Source organism: Rhipicephalus sanguineus, chromosome 6, assembly GCF_013339695.2.
Source record: "Rhipicephalus sanguineus isolate Rsan-2018 chromosome 6, BIME_Rsan_1.4, whole genome shotgun sequence".
NCBI classification, from domain to species: domain Eukaryota; kingdom Metazoa; phylum Arthropoda; class Arachnida; order Ixodida; family Ixodidae; genus Rhipicephalus; species Rhipicephalus sanguineus.
Window position 1 is genome coordinate 60,066,906 of NC_051181.1, and position 20,959 is coordinate 60,087,864.

Below are 20,959 nucleotides of genomic sequence, written 5' to 3' on the forward strand. Positions count from 1 at the left end.
AAATTCGTCTTGGTCTGGCCATCAAAACCAAGACCAAAGCCACTCTAGGATGGTCACTCTAACAATTGAGCTAGCCAAAATGGCAAGCATTTGGCAGAGCAAAAGCAAATTAATTTACAACTCAAAGCACATGGACACTGAATATGCAAAGTGTTAGGTGTCCATGGTCTAAGTTGTCGATTAAGTCACCCTCGTGGTGCGCAAAATGCTGGCCTCTAGCTCAATTGCTAGAGCGACCACCCCAAGATGGCGTTGGTCCGGGGTTCGATGCCCAGACCAGGACGAATTTTTCGCCAACTAAGAAACCTTCTTGCCAAGAGACGCATATGAATTTCCTTGTAGCTTCTGCACTCCAAAACAGGTGGCTGTCAATTTTTGCTCTTGTGAAATCAACTTTCACTCATTTTTCTTAAAAACCAGGAAACTGCTCCAAGCATCTCGTTTATTTATCCAGACCATAAACTAGTAGTATGACCTTTGCTGTGAAATTAGAGCAAGAACAGAGGAGCAGTAAGTGCTACATCTTTTTCTTTTAAGATGTTTAGTGAGATTTACAGTACGGTCAATACTAGTTACAGAAGAACACCTTGCATCGTACAAGCACAAAAACAGCAAGTCAAGGCCTTTTTCGTGTTCGCCCTTATCAAGCACCATGAGACGACAAGCTTTCCCGACCTTTGACGTCGGCCTTGACGAGGCTCTCGGGATTGATGGACTCGACGGTGGCCTCTCCCCGAAGAATCTGCTGTGCCGTCTCTTCGAGGCCGAGGTTCTTGGCCCTCTGAGCCAGGGAACGGCCCTTGGACTCCTTGTATGGGGCGTACTGCAGGAAAGGATGAAGATTACGTTATAGCACTAAACATAACAGCCTCTCGCTTATCTTACAAGCCATCTTGATCATTCAGAAAACGGATGTCGCTGTCAAAACTCGTGCCTAGCTAGTGATCTCGATTTGCAAGAAAAAGGATGTTACTGCTTGATAGGGTTATCACAGAGCCTACATTCTGTGGCCTTGAGTTCCACAAAAAGGTTATTTACTGGCTCAAGCAGAACTAACAGGCGAAACAAATGAGCAATAAAAACTACCAAGCACTGTTACAGCAAATACCAGTTTTTGTCAGTGAGTTAACTGTCACAGCATGTTCGTAAGTAACCAACTGACTTCTATTAGGTAGATGCATTTATCCCCCGACACTGCTGCCAATTCCATAAATATACAGCAAACTCCTGAACGGAAGAGCCGCTTAGATGAAACAACTTCTCTTAATATGATTGGTTTTGTACTTGAGTTCCGCACCACTATCAGTAAATGGAACTCCTCTTAAGTGGAACATATTCTCCTGGTCAATTCAGGTTCCATTTAAAGAGTGTACTGTATGTGGGTACTCTGTAATAAAGGCGACTAACAAAATAAATTGTGTGTTTGAAGACACAAAATAGAGGGAATCATGCACGCATGACGCCGTGCGGGCTGAATCTCCGGTGGCACATATAGGAAGCATGGCAACCATGAACCTCACTTTCATACAATTTCAAATCAAAGATCTTTTGTTTTTACAGCAAATGTGCGACGAGTTGGGACACCGCGCGTTAGGTTGTCATGCCCCTTAAAGGGGTACTGACACAAAATTTCGCGGCCGAGATAGCCTGCTAGATCGATTTCCGTGTACGTGCGTGTACCATCTGCGAAATATCGACAGCGAATAAAGCTTGGAACATATTTTATATGAATATTGAAGTTCGCGTGCGCGATCCAGCATTATAGGGCGCACCTATTGCATTGACACCCTCGGAGGTGAACCGAGGTGACCCCCCTACTTCCCCTACATAACCGTTGTAGCCGGTACAACAAGTTGTGATGACGTCGTAGCCGCCATTTTTGTTTTGACGCGCTCGCCGCTGCGCTGTTGGTGTCTCAAGGAAATCGTCGCCAACAGACGACGATGAGGAGGACGATGACAACGAGGACGATGATGGCGACGACATCGCGCAGCACGTGCGGCAAGCGCGCGAATGTGAGGAGACGACGCGAACAGCGCGGAAGTGCGTCACACTTCTGTGTGCTGACGTGATCGAGCGCTGCAGCCGCTAGGTGGTGATAGTTGCACCCGGAGGCTTGTCGTTTTTGAAACCGAAACTGACACTGGTCGGTAATGAGGAGCCTGTAATTAATTATCTGTCGCGCGCTGCAGCAAACGATGTGCCGTGTTATGACTAACAGGCCCCCAGCAACACATTGCAGCAAAAAAACGCGAGGCCAAAATTTTTGTGTCAGTACCCCTTTAAGGTTCTGATGGCAAGCTACAGCAACGGAATGTGTGCGACAGCTTCACTTAGAACAAAATGGTAAGTTGGACTAGTTGATAAGCGTTCATTATGAATTTTACTTTTACTCACACCTTTTACTGATTACAACTGTGTGCTGGAACTGCGTTTCTTTCAGCTTTCCGCATTCTGTAATAACGGCACCGTGATGCGGACTTCGATGGCACGATGCCAAACTGTAAATGTGGTCACCAGCTATCAGGTTCAACAAAATTCATGCGATGCCTGCTAGGAAAAAAAATTCAACAGTGACTATATTTTGCAAAACAGCCAAATATCAACATAACAAAGGAAATTGCTAATTTTACCAATTCCGCTGCATCGAGGTTTAACTCTACTATAGAGTGAACCAAGTACATCTATGACACACCTTTCACATGTGAAAGCTGAAAAAAAAAACCACAAAACTTCTGTGCATTTCAGATGACAGAGTTCAAGAGGTCAAGTACAGCAATGTGCTGAAAAGTAACAGCTTCATTCGCACAGATAAGTGAATACTAGTAAACATAGAAAGCGTAAAAGGTCACCTGGGGCCTGTTGTTTCACTGTAGCCACAGTGAAATGCCTCGCTATTGGCGCAGTTTGCACCTGCCCATACTGCTGCCATCACCATGTGAAATAACCATCAGCATATTCCCATGTCCTACTCAAGCGTTGCTGGTTGGTTGATAGGCTTTATGGCTCCAGCTCCAAAACAAAAAATTATGAGCCATTCCACTCTGTGATGGTGCATGACCAGTGAAGCTGTTTAGCACACAACACAGAGGTGACATGGCGGAGGCCAGTTTGGTATCAAAGGCCAAGTTGCGAATGTGCCTATCACCGTTCAAACCAATGTGCAGAGTCTATCGCGACACATCGACGACGACACCGCCATCAAGCTTATGAGTAGGCTTCACTGCAAGAAATAATGCGGGAAAGCCAGCCTGCAAAAACCAAGCTTACACCCATTCTCATAAAGTCGGCTTCACTTTTAAACACAAATGAACTGCTAGAAAGAAATGCTGTCAGAAGCAAAATAAACCATAATATTAAAATATGATGGCCCTAGAGTATTTTTTTGTACTATTTTGTTAAATGCTTCATGTTTCCCCCAGTGGGAAAGCCAGCTTACAAAGACCAAGCTCACACCGGTCCCCTCAAAGACGATTTCACCTTTAAATAGAGATGGATTGCTGGAAAGATGTTTCTCCAGCACCAATATAAGCCATCTTATATCAAAATATGAAGGCCCAGGATCTTTTTTTATTTTATGAATTGTTTACTCTTGACGCAAGGCACGCATGTGTCCTGGTGGAGTGCGAATGCGGCAGCTGCTGGTTTTATCACGCTTCAGCGACCACCACCTTGGAGAGCCTGAGGAAACTAGACGTCTCACTCGCACACGCCATCAAATCTCGGATCTTAGCCATATACAGATTCGCTATAAAAATTGAGCCATGCATGGCCAACAGAAAGGGGTCACTTTTAAGGCAACTTGGCCACTTGACATCTGCAACTGGCCAGCGTGAATTCTCCTTCATAGTGATTAACATTCTTGACCATAATGTACTGTTGAACAGAAAAGTTTATGGGACAAGAGTCCAAAAAAAAGTTGATAAAATGGCAGCGCATTAGAGCGACAGAGCAGGTGCCAAGGGGAGAAAAGTGTAGTTCATAAAGGTGGAGAATTTGGAGCATGATGAAATTTAGGAAAGTGGCAGACATAACGAGGAATTGGTTAGCGCAAGGTGAGGGTAATATGTGATCACTTTGCTTAGCGAAAGGCACAAATAAACTTCCTTCATTATGTAACAGCACGAAAAGAACAGGAAAGCTTTCGAAGGCACACATACAACAGGACACAGCGCTGTCACATAATGAATGAATACTAACTAGCCCGGTTCACTGTACTACAAACAAACATGATGATGATAATCGTGCCACCCGTGGTATGCACCTACCAAGTGGTCCAGCTCAACGCTGCTGCGTGCACCAATGATGAGCTTGCGCACGCTGGGGTCCCCCTTGTTTTCCTTAGTCAGCGTCTCCAATATGGTGCGAGCCTTTTTCTTCACTTGCCTGCAATGCAAAACAGCCAGCAGGTACGCAGAAGTTGAGATAATGCAACAGTTCACAGTCAATATCACGTGCAAAAAATACAGCGAACTGTGCACGTTAACGCACTGCTCACTTCATCAGTGCGACATTGCTTGCGGTCCTGTACAATGCTAAACACACAAAAATGTAATTTCTTGTATCTCCTCAGCATGTCTCAGTAATTTTGACCAATGCCATGCCTGGATTCTGACACATGGAGCGTATGCGGAGTTTTATAGCTCATATGATTGAATAAGTCTGCTTGACATCAGGGGCAATGCAATTCAATTTTTTTTCTGAAAGGCAATCTAACAGGGGCAGGAAATTTCATTCAAAATAACTGTTGGGTGGTTCTTAAAGGAACGCTACAGTTGTATCAGTGTGATGTCTACAGTTACACTGATAAACTGCAATCTGATACAAAAGTGAAACAATGAATTGGTTTGGATTGGTAAATTTTACTCTGAAAACTCTTATGTCGTTGATTTCACCATTATAGGTTTATTAATAAAAGAGAAAATCAAGGTCAAAGTTTCATTTTTTACCTTTGGTGCCGAAATCTCCATGCATGACGTCATGAATTTCAAAGTGCATCTTTCATATTTTGGCGATACCACCCCAACGAAATATCCTGGAACTTGTACTTAATTTTTATGATTGGGAACTAGACGCCGTCAGAATCTATGATGTCACGGAGTTTGGCCTGGGAATTTCAAGGTGACGTCGCCATCCGCATTTTCTTTTTGCGTGTTTCTTGCTTACCAAGTGTCTACTTGTGGTGAGCATAGTGTTTTTGGTACTTGTATCATGAAAAAGTAATTTACTAATACGAGAAAAATCGTTCTTTCTCTTGAGTGTCGCTTCAAGAATTCAAATTTTCACTTTTTTCCCCCCCAGTTGAAATACATACAACTTTCGGAGAACAGCCGTGCAGTTCAAATTGTTTCTGGATCAGTCACTCAAGGCTCTACCCTATAAAAAAGTTAAGTACGCGTATAGGTGAATGGTGTGCTCACAGAAGGCTGGCATAGGTGTCCTGAATATCCTGCAGTCCGTCCGCCTGGAGGCCACCCGTCTGCTCGCGACGGTAGCGCGCGATGAACGGGATGGTGCAGTCGTTGGACAGCATGTTCACCACGTTGCGCACTACATCCACCTGCACGCCGACCGTCGAGGCCACCGCCTCCTCGACGCGCCAGCCGTAGCGGGCTTCCCACTCGGCTTCCACGTCAATCGCCGCATCCGGTGTTGTACCGGCAGTTGGGTCCTTGGCTACCGAGGACACCGACGATGTTGCCTTCTGCGGCGAGGCGAGGAAGCACACCAACAGATGAAGCCTAGAGCTCAACTTAGAAATCTCAGCAAGCACAAATCACAGCTAACTCAAGGTAGAGACACATAGACAGGAAAGGCGCTGGACATCAACTGAGAGGTTTAGTGACAAAAAAAAATTACACCATCTCCCGCTAAAGGGGACCATGAGGCCATGCAAAGCCGGAGCACTTGCACGATCGCGTTCCGTTGGCATTCATTGGGCATGCTACCGACCTTGCGTCGTGGAACGCGAAGAGGAACGCTGTGTGCGTCGTGTCTTCCCTCTAGCCTGGCCGTTAATTCTCACAGGGCGAGCTGGGAACACGGTCTACAGGCGCGCGAAAGGGTGGCAGCGTAGGAGAGGAGAGAGAGGGGGAGGGGACGGGCATGCGCTGGCGCTCATCGTGGTGCTGCGCAGGAGAGAATGTCGGCATGTCGAGCCCGCATTTCAGAGGAGTCAACCGAAGGAAGCGCTGGGCTGAACATGCGCAGCACTCTACCACTTGAAGGAGAGGATACTAGAGGAGGAGAGTACAGTCAACTGCCGATTTTTCGGACTTCCTAGGGATCGCGAAATCGTCCGAAAAATCGGGCAGTCCGAAAAAATAAATTCATGCTTTTTTATTCTGCTCAAGTGGTCAAAATCGCCACAGCCACGTCCAAAATAGCTTTAATGCCTCCCAGTACAATTATCAGGCATTTTGGTGCGCGCCCAGGCTCTCGCAAATACATTCGGTACCTGCCGCGAACCCCGTTTAACTACGTACGTGCCAACCGCCACTTTTGCATCGCGTGATGAGCGCCGCTGATAACAACAAAGCGCGGAATATATTACGGCTATCTCGCATGAAGCGTTTGTAAACGATGACGCGGAACACAAAGACTGTGGCGGAAGAGCGGACGACTCGACCGGCTTTCCCCGATGCGTGTGCGCATGTAAACATGAGCACACACATCACCGAATCGCCACCGATACGCAGCATTCGCTGCCGTGTCAAGCTGATCGTTTCTAGTTGTGTGCAGCACATCGCCAACTAAGCTGACGCCGTCACTTTACTGTTGCTGTATCGTACGCACGCATTTATCATGAAAGGTTTCGTGATGCGCACTTAGTTCCTGACCGCACACGGGCGCGGCAATGGTGAGCTGGTTTCGTCCACGAAGGCAACGCGTCTACGCGGTGCACTTAGCGGTCTCGCAGAAAGAGGCAGCAAGAATGGCGGCGCGGCGCATTTGGGTTCTCGCCTATTAAATGCGTGCAGTACGCATGCAACTGCGCTAGGCCACGTGCACTACCGAACTGTAGATGCTTATCGTAAGGGTTATCAGCGATTAAGCCGTACTGGCGCGTTTGCCAGCTGCTGCCAACACGCCTCCGTGCATTTCCGCTGCTTATTCGTAACATCGCCGCACGGCGCCGCGATAGCGGCCCCTTTGAATTTCTGGTCTGCTTCACCCCATAACGCGTCGGCATTGCGGCAAAGCTGACTTTCGGACTCTGCTACAGTCTCAAACAGATGGACTCGCGAAAGCGCTGGTTTGAACCTACGAGATCATCACACATCACATCATTGAGGACGATCATTGAGGAAGTGCAAAGCAACGATGTCATGTGATGAGATCACCATGTGATTTCACAGTGTGGGAAATCACAGTGTGTGATTTCCCACATCAACTGTTCCATCATCGTGGGAAATTGTACAAGTCCTTCCACTCCACAAATCAGGAAATAGGCAATCTGTATTAACTTACAGGCCAATATCATTAACCTCTCACTCATACAAACTATTGGTCCGTATTGTCTTCAAACACATCATCAATTTTCTCGAAACTAACAATATTCTGTCCAATACACAGCACGGTTTCAGCATGGATTCAGTGCCACCACTCAGCTGACAGAATTCACTCATGACATATCTATAGCTCCTGACTTAGGTCTTCAGGTGGACGCATTATTCATAGACTTTTCTAACGTCTTTGATACTGTCATCCATTCAAAACTCCCATATAAGCTCAATCTTTTACTAAAAAACCCTTTGCTTGTTGACTGAATTAGTAGTTCCCTTTTAAGTCGTAGCCAATATGTATCATTTAACACTTTCCATTCATCTAAAGCAAGTGTATCTTCCGGAGTGCCCCAGGGATCCGTGCTAGGGCCATTACTTTTTCTGTTATATATAAATGACCTACCCGACACAGTTTCCGCTAAAATTCGTCTTTACGCTGACGACTGCGTTTTATATCACGTAATAAATTCACGTGATGATCATCATACACTCCATACATCGTTCTTAAAATTTTGCAGGTGGTGCCAAAATTGGCAGATGAGCATTAATTTCCAAAAGACAGCTGCTATGTGTTTCAGTAGAGAGAAAACCCCATCTATGTTTAATTATTCTTTTAATAACTATGTAGTGCAGCGGGTCTCACAATATAAGTACCTTGGCCTCCTTTTCACTACTAACTTATCTTGGTCAAGTCAGATCAATATAACATGCAACGAGGCTCTGATAAAACTTGGATACCTTAACCGCTCACTACGTTTAGCCCCAAGGGAAACAAAACTGCTAACATACAAAACCTTCGTACGACCGATCATTGAGTATGGCGCCACTGTACGGTACCCTTATAAAATCACTGACATAAAACGCGTTGCATCCATCCAGCAAAAAGCTATTCGCTTCATTTACAGACGCTATGATCGTAATTTCTCACCATCATGCCATCTAGCGCAACTTGATCTATCATCACTTTCTAAAAGACGCGACATCGAGTCTCTGAAACTTTTTCACTCTTTATTTCATTCACCGCAATATTCATCACACAACAACTATATAACACCTGCCAAACGATCATCCACCAGAAACAGCCATGCACTTAATGTATCTGTGTTTCATCTTCGCACTGACTTCTTCAAATACACCTCTTTTCCTCGATGCATTGAAATGTGGAACCTCATACAAGGTCACATTCGGTCTTTTCAGAAAGGTGAATTTTTGAAGGCATTAAAAGACAGTGTGCTGTAAACCTTGCTACTTTGCACTGTTTGTATAACTCTGTTTATAAAATTTTTGTATTTCTATGACCGGCCACTGTACTTGTGTATTCACCTGTTTTTGTTTGCGTACCTTTTATTACTTCTTGCTGTGTACCCACTCCTGCAATAGTCCCATAACTGGGCTGCAGTATTCGAAAATAAAAATAAAGATAAAAAATAAAGTTTTAGCAATTGATATCATGATGACGTCATCACGTCATAATTCTTTTTGCATCACTCCTCTGGATACCGCCGACGCCGGCGGTCAATTTTTGTATTTGACGAGGCATCTAAGACTTTCACATTAATAACGCTAACAGCCTGGCCTTCAGCAACCTGGCCTTGCATATCAAACTGGTCTCCACCGTGTCGCCACTGTGCCGTGCGCTAAACAGCTTCGCTGGTCATCCACCTCACAGAGTGGAATGGCTCCTCAATTTCTTTTCTTTCAATTGCGAGAGCAATTATATGGACATCCTTAACGAGTTTTTGCCGTCACCGTCATGTTCCAAATTGATAACATCACTCCGCGCATCGTATGTTCTACCCGCGAGTTGATCGCGAAAGATTGCGAGCTATATGGCGACGAACGCGTCGGAGATGAAACGAGCCGGCGTTCTCCGTCGCACGGAGGACGCATATGCGATAACAGCGCCGCACGTGCGAGCACTGCCGTCGATTGCTCATCAGACAAACAGGAAACGCCCAACCCGTCTTTCGTAGCAGCATAAAGTGACGCCAGGGGAGGAGAAAAGGGGGGGGGTGCGTTGCTCGAAGGTCACTGGCATTGCTATCTCGAGGCATCAGGAGATGGCTCGTAAGCTTGTTGTGTTCTCAATGCTTACTTCGTGTTTAAAAACTGACAGCACAAAAACAGCTTCAGTCCCTGCTGGAGCGGCCATACTCAATTAAACCAGCGTTTAGTTGAGTTACGCGAGATCGGATCCAACAGAGTCAGCTGCTATCCTTACTTCGTATAACAATACAATTTGTTGGTATCGCATTCATTGCTTCGACCTTAAATTAAACTGTGATTTTTTTTTTAACCGTCAGCTATGGACCCTGGAAGGCGAGGGGAGGACGTGTAACATGGCGTAGCCGCTTCACATTGAGCATTCCGACGTCAGGGCCATCAGCGACGGGCCCATTACAGAGGGCTGAGCGTATTAAAACCGAATTACAGCTGCTCCAACCAGGAGGCATGCTTTTATTATCGAAATTACATTTTTTTTAAATTTCGAATTGGGACGTGCCCCACCACTCAAGAGCTCGAAAGGGCAGAGCCTTTTAGGGGGTATTTACCGCAAGAGCGATTACGAACCCGGGTGTGCTGCATGGTGGAAGGAATTACAAAAAAGCTCTTCTGGATGAAGGTACATGAAGAAAGTACATTTTTCATTCCGCGATGTCCAGAAACAGAAGTGACAGGCATTTTAGCGTCGCGCGTATAGGTAGTGAACAGTGCTTTAATTACGTGCCGTGCGATGCTTGAAATGAGCTATCAGAAGCGTTTCTGGAACAGACAACGTGCACTGATGAATCGCCGCCACACTTTCTCGCTACCGATTGGCCCATACGTCACGAGCCTCTGCAAAGAGTTCGTTTTGCCGTGAAGCCGAAACGCACAACAAAACCTGCATCGGCAACGAGCATGGCGTCACGGCTTACTCGCGACGCACGCGTGAGCTATTCAGCGGAATAATTCTTGGTCTGTGGTTGTGACTTTGGCGGCGCCAAGATCAAGCTGAACATGTTTTGACATGCCGGCGGTGCAGTTGCCGGTGATAGACGACCCCAAACCCGAGACTCTGGCGCACTTTGGCGCAATTTCCGTCGAGATTATCAGGATGGCGCAGCAAATCCTATTTGGCGCACTTTGGCGCAGGAGTCGAATCACTGTGATAAGATACGTCACACATGGTCTACGCCTTGTTTTAAAAGAGCGCACAGCACCGAGGTGCAGCATTCTTTCCGCCTACCAACAGCCGCGCCTGTCGACGTTACCGCCGAGGAATTCAGGCGCATGTTCGACCAATAAAGTGGTTGCCTCCCAGACTGTTTTCAGGTTCCTACCGCACTAGTAGCAAGACTACGTGACAATATCAAGTATCAAAAATAGATCAATGCAACTAAACTTGAAATCTTTTTTTAAGACTCTTTTATTAGGCAATTCACAACTGGAAACTCGCCGTCTGTTGCAACTAGTCTTGAAGTTCGCAGTGAAACCGTCTCATGGCAAAAAAAAAATAAACGTTTTATAGAAACACAGCACTCAAGCTTGCTTTTGATTTTGAGTGTGCAAGTAAGAGCGTAGGAGAGAAAACTTAGTTTCACCGCAAGGGCGAAGCAATGAATGCGACAGCAACAAATTGTAATGTTATACGAAGTAAGGCTGGCAGCTAACTCTTTTGGATCCGGTCTCGCGTAACTCTACAAAACGCTGGTGTAAGAGAATAAGGCTGCTCCAAGGAGAGAAGCGCTTTTCGCGTAGTCTATTGCCATTGAGAGCACAGTGCGCAGAAAGGTATACATGCCGCATGCTGATGCCTGCTGACGAGATAGTGCATGCGCCAGTGATAGCGCCTTTATAATCAAAGATCACAGTGGCTGCTCAAGCGACACATGCCCCCCTCCCCCCCTGTATTCTTTCATGCTCCTTCAAGACGGGCGAGGAGCTTCCTCTCTGCTTGAGCGGCAATTGACGGCAGGCCTGGCATGCGGGGTGATGCTATCGCATGCGCCCTCCATGCAACAGAGATTGGTAGGCTTGTTTCATCTCTGCTTCAGCCGTGTTCGTCAACCCTGCTCGCGCGCTTTAACCCGCGAGTAGAACATACGGTGCGCGGGGGGACGTTATTGATATGAACTTTACACGGAACGTGACGGCGACGGTAAAAACCGGTCGAGAGTGTCCATATAATTGCTATCGCAATAAAAGTCACAGTTTCGCTACAAGAGCAAAACAATGAAAGCGACAGCAACAAATTAGAATGTTATACGAAGTAAGGCTAGCAGCTACCTCCTTTAGGATCCAGTGTCATGTAACTGCAACAATGGCGGTGCAAGGGAACACGGCTACTCCAGCAAGCGAAGCGACCATGCTCTCTGTGGCTTCAAGGCAAAGTAAAAGGTAAGAGCACAGCATGTACTAAGGTATGAGCCGTTGGCTGATCCCCCTCAAGATAAGGCACATGACCACGCTTGGCTGATTAAAGTTACTGCTAGATTAATGCAGCCCAACCACAGGGTGGGCTGCATTACTCCTAAGGTGTTACTCCACCAGCATTACTCCTACAGGTGGCCTGCAAACACAGCTAACCCTAGGGGTAGGCTGTGTTTAACATCACACCTTCATACCTTTCAAGTTGGCCGCAAACATCAACCACTTGAAACAGCGGTAAGCCACAGCTCGTTTAAAATTGTCTCGGATGCCTGAAAGAAATAATAAAAGAAGCTTGCAGACACCACTGCATCCTGCCAGACTCCTACCTCCAGCTTCAGCTTCTTTGGTAATGTGGCCGCAGGCTTGCGAGGACGGGGCCTTGCCATGGGCTTCTTGGGAGGCACGGGCGGTGCAGGCTGCGTGACAACAACTTCCACTTTGTCTTTTTCACTGCTGGGAAACATGAATCCATACTGCATTTTTGTACGAACAGTAAAACTCCGCTTATACCTCCCTCACTTATACGTTTTCCCATGCATAATGTTTCTGTTGTCCAGTCCCAGCAAGGAATCTACAGGCACGTATATATTCGAATACACTTTTCACACTTCGTTCCCGCAACACTCCGGCATGATATGTTGCTGTCACTGCACTGCATGTGCCCATGAGGTGCAGTGGTGGTCAAAAGTTCCCAGGCCACACTGCCATAGAATTACATGAGTTAGCGGCCTAGGAACTTTTGACCACTACTGAACCTTATCAGCCCATTCAGCGCAGTGCAGTAGTGTTGTGGGAATGACATGCGACCCCTGTACATCAGTGAGCCTGGCGATGTGGACTGCCACATGTCACCCAAGTGCTAGAAAAAGGTCTGGTTCTAGCACAGACGCACAGGAAACATCAGACTTCCATCATTAATTAGAACTCACAGGAAAGAAAGCTAAGGAAAGTATTGGGGGTGTTATTTGTATTAATTAGGATATAAATGTGAAGAAAGTAAAGTGGATGAAAATATAACTTGCCGCTGGCAGGGACAGAACCTGCGACCTTCGAATAACACGTCCGATGCTCTACCACTGAGCTACGGCAGCGGTCGTCCTCCCGTTCACTTTATGGGGTACTATATATATGTGCATTTAAATGTAGGAGTGTTAGTCAGCGCCGCTAGTAGCCATGACAGCGAGTGTGGAACACTCTTTATCTGCCTGCTGGCATCACGAAGCAAGTGATCTTTTTATGAGCAGCCAGCTGACCAATAGTCCCTCACATACTACGTGAAGGCATACAGTATACCAGGAGACCCCGGCATGGGTATTAGCTACAAAAGCAAGTAAACATCAACGTATCTGCAAGAATAATTCACACAGAGAGCACTTGCGTCTGCTGTTATTCATGTAAACGTGCATAAAAATTGCACTTCTGTAGGTGAATGCAGCCGTATTCCACACCTTCAATTAGTGCAAGATGAAGACAGGAACCGACTGATGCAATGCAGCTGCAGCATAGTAAAAACTTTACACGACGAAGCCTAACACAGTAAGGGAAACATATGCCTAAAATTGCAGGAAACAACATGCAGGAGCCTATTTTCAATGAAAATGCAAACAAAAAATACCTTATATCACCTACATAATGCTAACAATTATCTTATGAGATAAATAACACTCACTCCTTGTGAACTTATCCCAAACATCAGTAAATTGTGAAAACCGTTCTGTGCTAATATCCTAGCACAGAACAAAACAAAACAAAACAAAAAAAGCACCTCCATCCAGTGATCAATATAAGCCCCGAGAACGAATGCTGGCGGCACGGTAGTTGCAGCTATGTGACGTCACGGCAAGGACTCACTGGCTCTGCAGGCAAGGATCACCTTTTTCGGCGCCCACCATGTACCCGCTCTTTCTCAGTGCAGTGGTGGTTACTGCTTTCTCGCGATTCAAGTCTCCTAAGGTAGAAGGCGGATGTTTTCTCTACTAGTGAAAGTTAAGTACGCTGCAGAATATTTGAATATTATAGCTTATAATGGGCAAACTCCTGTCCAAACAGAAGATATTCCTTGCAAGAAGCAAGACATTCATTGTTTTCACCGTGTATTCCAAGAAATCGGTGCTAAAGAAACATTTACGCTAATGGTTCTAACTTCATTACAATTTGGCGTACACTCCATGGTTAGAGCATGTGTCCCGTACAATTACACATAAAATTAGGATATTTTCAATTCACTAACTGCATTGTACGTCTGCCTCGGCAGATTATCTAGGTAATTTGACGAAGTTGCGCTTTCTGCTACAGGACACTTTGGATGAATCTGTCTATCATAAAGATTTACATAATATATCCACAACATTAAACAAAATAATACTGCCACACCATAGGTGAGCGCACAGGGGGGGCAGGGGCGGCGGCCGGCCCCCCTATTCACCTAAGAGGGGAAGCAAAATCTGCTCCGTACATTGACCCTTCTAGTCACCTAAGAGGGGGGGGGGGCACAAAATCTGCCCCATACATTGACTTAGTAGGGTGGGGGGGGGGGCGCTGCAGTGAACATTTGACCCCCCTAATGGGCAACCCTGCGCACGCCTATGTGCCACACACAAAACGGTTTCGGAAATGCTGAGATGTTAGTATACTTGGATTATGTAACGATTTCTTCTCAACAGTCGTCTGGGATTATGTGGCCGTGTACCCTAATTTGCATCACACATCATCACAACTGCTGCGTCACAAGCAGTGATGTTAAATTCACGTGGGAGCACTGTTGGTAGCAATCGCTTGCAAAAAAAAAACACTCCTAAATATCGATATGAGCATTCTGAACTGTTTCGATGGCGTTCTCAGTGACGTGGCTCATGTAATATTTGAACGTCCTTCGCCTCAATGAGTCAATGATTGGTCTCGCACGTCATGATGTTCAGGGGTAATCAAATGCAAGGAAAATAATTTACGAGCTGGCTATCTAAACTAGTACTTATACAAGTGTAACAGCGCTATTGATAAGATGCTGCACGAAGACACAACCCAACAGCAATAAGAAGTGTCCGCAATTAACCTCCACTTGTTTTTGTAGTGAAATGAAGCCCCGAAATTATTTCGAGGAAAAGCGAAACTAAACAACATGATGAGTAAGCCAGTACACAGGAAAAAGAAACACAACTGTGGCAGTATTCTCGGGCAAGCGCTTTCGAGATATTTTGTGAGCTTCGATACTGCATGTGTTTTTGTGACTGTGCGGGGCTTCGTACACCGGCAAAAACGCTGTCTGCGGGTATGGCCATGCGTCCGATGCAAATAACACTTGTGGAGGTGAAACTATTATATATCTGAAAGGAATCGCCCGAGAACAGTGCAACCTAATAATGTAAATATGGTGTCGTACGTGTCAAAACCACGACGTGATTATGAGGCTCACTGTGAAACAATTCTGACCACCTGGCATTCCTTAATGTGCTCGTGTATCTATGCACATACATGTTCTTGCTGCTCACTCCTGTTCGAATGTGGCTGCCGTGGCTGAGAATTGCTCCCGTTCTCGAGGTTAGCAGCGCGACACGACAACGAACCTGATCAAAGTGTGTACGACAGAGCGTGGGCACCGTTGGCGCTTGCACTGCAATAATGTACGGTTTTTTGTCGTCTTACTACGAGCATTGTCGATGCTGTTTTCGTCCTTCATCAGAAGCTTGAGCCAGGCGAAAAACGACCGTAAACAGCGGAACACCGCATACGAAGCGAGCACGCGTTATGTAGACGGGCTACTGCAAGCGTCGAAGAGTCCGTGCCGTGACGTCGTCCAAGCCTCCCACCAGGCGGCGCCACCCCAACTTCTCGGGGCTAATAGCATCAATATTCCTGGGAAAGCTGAGGCTGCATGCATCTTAGTTATTCAATAATTAAAAAAAAATGACCGCTCGCTGTTCCAGTGTTTCTTTCCTTTAGGGTTTTATTGTCAGTACTGATTATTCAAAAAATATTAGAAAAATACTTTTTATTTACAATATGCACTATTCGATTTGAGTACCAAATTGAAGAGAATGCTGTTCGATTCGTAATTCGAAATTTGGATTATTCACGCGCCGCTAAAAAATGGCACTGTGAATTTTTATGCGGTATCTGCCACAAAGCCCGCAGACATTTCCAGACTTGCCACGAGTGGAAATATGACCCCACTCTGGTAACACATGCACTTCTCAAAGATACGCAAAATAAAATCACTAAATCAGCATAGATAAAAAGGGAATTCATTCAACTTTCCATAAATACATAAAAACATTTCTGTGACAGCAAAAGCAGTAAAAGAGAAACGGTCACTTCCCGAATTTTATGCATCTCATCTGTCCATCAGCAGTCCGTATGTGCCAATAATAAATTAACCCAGAGAAGATGGCATCAATATTCAACATATCATATTGACCTTGTAAAGAAATTCTCAAGATGCTACCAGCAGACTTCTTTTGCTCTTGCTTTATTTTTTTGGCTTTCTGAGCCTACTCTGGTGGTAACAGCAGATTAATGGTTATTGCAGAGGCATAACTTAACTAGTACAGTTTAATTTAGGTGATGTTCTACTAGATTTCCTCTTAACAACAGGAATGAAAAATGCAGCCAGCACGCAGTTGACATGAAATAACCAAAGTCCCGCTCACTCACCCTCATGGGGCCTTCCAAAGGTATGTAATCTGGCAAGTCCGTTCGGGCACGTTTCAACGGCTTGGCTTCAGCTTCCTCGGCGCCATTGGAGGCTTCTGACTTAGCCGCAGCTGCACCGAGTTTCCGTTTCCGACCAGCTGCTGGCGCCGCCTTCGTACCAGAAGCCTGCACGTTTCGGAGGTCACTTCACCAAGATGACAAAAGCAGAAGTTCTTTGTCAGCTATTTACACGTTTGCAGGAAAAAATTGGCAAAGCTTGCGCTAAGTCGCGCAAGGCTTGAAACAGCGAAACTGGACGATTCTGAAGTCTAATCTGGTTGCTTCTTGGTTGTTGCTAGGCTTTAGCTAGGTTAGTGACGACGCGGGTGCCCAAACTCCAGAACCGAGCGTTCGCACCTCTCATAGATCTATGGGCACGTCGTCGTTGGCGTACGGTTTCCATCGCTTCGGGCCCTTCTCGCAGCCGCTGTTGCCCTTCCCGTTCCCATACGACAGCTTCGCACTAGTCGTGCCAAGCCTGAAGGAAGAGCGCAGCTGGGTGACCTTCTTTCTTTCTCATTATTTTATTCTTTCTTTCTTCTATTTCTTTCTTTTTCTCTTTGTTTCTTGTATCTTTATTTTGCATCTCTATTTCTTCCTTTCTGGTTCTTTCTCTTTCTCACTTTTAATCTTTATTGTCTTTCTTGCCTTTCTTTATCTCTCCTTCTTTCTCTTTATTTCTCTCTTGAGCTTTCTATTTTTTTTCTATCTCTTTCTCTGTCTTTCTATCTTTTCATGCCTTTATTTCACTATTTCTCTCGCTCTCTCTCTTAGTGGACCAGTGGTGAGTAGTGGGATTCACCCAATTTCTGAGGCGCATACACGTTTATGATGATGATAGTTTTCTGATAGGCCGCACAGCTAGCTTAAACAGCTTTGCTCTTAAAACATGTCTCACAGCCAGTATGAAGATAGTGAAGGAAGATTCAACACACTGATTTTAAGGAATCAAAAGACAACGGGGAGATTACACGGTCCCTTACGCATTCGCCTACGACGACTCGAAGGTAAAAGCCATCTTTTTTTCCTCCTCAGTGGATGCATCCTCCAACGTCCCCCTTCCAAACGCTTTCTGCACCTAACACGGTTTTGCACTGCCTCCGTGATCGGCCCACATTTAAGCAAGTAACGATGTAATCTTATGACGTCACAAATTTTGGCAATCTGTGATGTCATGATCACAAAAAAAAAAGTCATCATTGTGTGATGATGACTATTTTGCATCACTCGTGTTGACGCCACCAATAGGGGACGCCGCTGCCTGTCAATTTTCGCGTATGATGAGGCATCCAAGGCTTTCGCCTTGATAAAGAACACTTATAAACTTTGCGATAACTTATTCTTGGTGAGTGAGTGTGATTATAAGTGGACACGTTACCACCTGAAAAGAATTTGTGACAATGCTGCTTTAGAGTCAACCTAGGCGAATGCACAAACTACCACTGAGAATCCGTCCTGAATTAAACTGTAAATTAAATTCTGCAGTTCTAAGTGCCAAAAACCGTGACATGACTATAAGGCATGCCTTAGTCGGGAACTCTAAAATAATTTTAGTTACCCAAGGTTCTCTAACGTGCACCTAATTTAAGTAAACGGGATGTTTTTACATTTTGTTCCCATCATAATGCAACAGACGTGGCTAGAAATTGTGCCCATGCCCTCATGCTTAGCAGCACGACACTTTTCGTTACTGCAGTCATTGCGTTTAACATTGCAAATTTATAGAATGCTCACCTACAAATACTAACAAATGAGGCTGACAAATGAATGATGTAGCTTGTATTACCTTAAATTGCCTTCGAGAGGCTGGTGTGGCTAAACACTGATACAATGTGCCACATAAAAGGTGCTCAGTGTTGGATGGGAAAGGCTACATATTATGTATTAAAGAGGTACTGACACGAAAATTTTCAGTTGTGTTTTTGCGTCAAATGAGAGGCCAAGCCCTCAAGAGCCTAGATAATGTACTGCTAAGCGTGAGTGCACCCTCTAAAAGTAATTACAGTACATTTTGAAAAGCTAGTTTCGGTTCCTACTGTACGCTGACATCACAACACAGTATAAGCTTCTCGTCACGTGCTTGCGCAAGATATCGTGACATTTCCATGGTCACTGCGCACCGTGGCTCCGTTGGTGATGCATAAGCGGCCATTATGGAAGTTTTGGCACCTGACGTCATCACAACTAGCCAGACTGCTGCGTGAAGTCACCAGACTTAGTACTGCAGCCTGACGTCATGCTAGCGTTGATGTAGGTAGGTGCACCATGGGAAAATTGACTTTAATATCAAAATAATCTATCTTATCGGCATATGGCGAGCTTCACACTTGTTCAGAGCCGTCTCTGTATACAGGAGATTTGCATGGCAGAGTAAACTCATCTTTGAAAAATGGTGTTGTACCCCTTTAAGATGTTGGCTTAAGGTTTATGGCCCAAGAATGGCAAAATGGGCAACGTGGAACTTATTCACGGTAGCATTGCACAAGACAACTTGAACACAGAAATGAAACGGACGAGACAAGCACTGTGAAGTTGAGTTCAGTGCCCGTAAAAGGCCTTGATGAGCTAGCAACAAAGTGTGCAAGAATGGCAGGATGAGCATGTTGTAGCCTATTAATAGTTCATTATGGAAAGTCGGATCAATATTCTAGTGCATACAGACGGGGACACATGCACACAAGGCACATGCATTCACGGCGCTACTTGGCATATCAAACCAGTTTGATCCGCCTGCACCACCTGAACCAGTTCAAGAGATGCTGCACCTTAGATGACATAGGTGCCACCCATTTCACTGGTGCAGAAGTGGCGTCCATTGAACCACGCCATTCGTTTTACCAAAAATGCTGAGAAGGGGCTGGATTGTTTCACAATTTTTCGCCACCCTGCATGCAGACGACGCCGTCTTGGTGCATACGTGCGGACACGAAGCAGCGGGTGACGCAGCACAAGGACTTGGGCGCCATTTGAATACAGCTTACGCGTGTCCGCTGTGTCAGAAAACGACTTGTGTGAGGATCGTGACCACTTGAACTGTCGTGGAGAGCGCTACACTAGGCGTACAGAAACGTACAGCGTGGACCGTGGCGGCACACCAGCACCTAGCCCGATCTCAGTGATGGCAATCCATCATTCGTTTCCCCACTTGCCTGCGCCACGGATTTTGTGTTGCACGATTGCCAAGCTTTTCGTGCACCGCTGTTTGAAACGGTCCAGAGCGCTGCAGATGGTGAATCAGGGGCGTAGCCAGAAATTTTTTTTTTTGGGGGGGGGGGGGGGAGGGTTCAACCATACTTTATGTATGCTCGTGCGTGCGTTTGTATGTGTGCGTGCATATATACATATGCAAAATTGAAAATTTTCGGGGGGGGGTTGCACCCCCCCCCCCCTTGGCTACGCCCCTGTGGTGAATTGAACGCATTTATTTTTCCAAGATGCCATACCGACATAGCAGAACACTGTGAAGCACACGTAAACAAACACAGAGGGAGGTGATCATAACACAAGCGCTTGTGTTGACATCACCTCCCTCTGTCTTTGTTTGCGTGTGCTTGGCAGTGCTCTGCTGAGCAAAACCAACTCGCCCAAACGTCGGTGCTCATACCGATATGCCCGCATTGCAGCACTAGTCGACTCGATACACAGAGTTTACATGAGAAGACTGAAAAGAAGGAAAACGTTTACTGTGACGTGATCGGTGCTCATTAAGAAACCTGCATGGTGCTCTTTCTCGTTGTTGCTCACGACTCTACACAACACATCGTGTCCGTGCACTCACCGTGCCCTGGGTAGCCGGCGACACCAGGTCGATCAGCTCGGGTTGCTTTCGCCGCGGTGTCGCAGCTCTCTTGGCGGCCGCTTTCTTAGGCGCCGGCGCGCGGTTCTTGGTTCCCGCCTTGCGAGCCCGAGGCGCCGTGGGGCTGTAGTCCACGTCGTCGTTGTCGTCGGCCTCGGACGACGACGGCGACTCTATCACGCACACGCTGTCGTCATCCATCGCAGAGCTGATCGGCCGGGCTGAAAAATGAAAACCTGCAAAAGGCTCCTGCAGAGGACAAAGAAACGCGTCTCAACGCGCAAGGCGGGATGCAAACTGTCGTCTGCAACGAAAACTGGTGCCAAGTGCGGGGTTTGTTGTCTTACCGCGACGCTTGGGAGGTTCGGTGAAGCACTTTCACGCGAGCCAGATGCAATACAACGTTACTGGATTGTTCGCGAACTCCAAGGGTACAACGGGAAAGCGAGAATTCGCATAAAAACGGGCCCGATGCCGTAACAAACTGCACAGCTTTTACCTGTTTGAACCCGCGGCTGCGACGTGGCCATGGTAGCCAGCCGTCGTTCCTTAACCG

At 46.2% G+C, this 20,959-nt stretch overlaps 1 protein-coding gene across 1 annotated transcript in view; it reads right to left on the reverse strand.

Moving 5' to 3' along the window:
* The window catches only part of LOC119395813 (S1 RNA-binding domain-containing protein 1-like), a 95,384-nt gene extending 74,726 nt beyond the window's left edge, over positions 1–20,658 (reverse strand). The window contains exons 1-6 of the mRNA XM_037662818.2: positions 20,386–20,658; positions 16,569–16,733; positions 12,245–12,334; positions 5,421–5,704; positions 4,269–4,386; positions 676–823 (exon numbers count right to left, since the gene is read on the reverse strand). Coding sequence (XP_037518746.1) covers positions 676–823; positions 4,269–4,386; positions 5,421–5,704; positions 12,245–12,334; positions 16,569–16,733; positions 20,386–20,604 — 1,024 coding nt within the window. The 5' untranslated portion in view covers positions 20,605–20,658. The remainder of the gene's footprint in view (positions 1–675; positions 824–4,268; positions 4,387–5,420; positions 5,705–12,244; positions 12,335–16,568; positions 16,734–20,385) is intronic.
* Between the last annotated feature and the right edge of the window lie 301 nt (positions 20,659–20,959).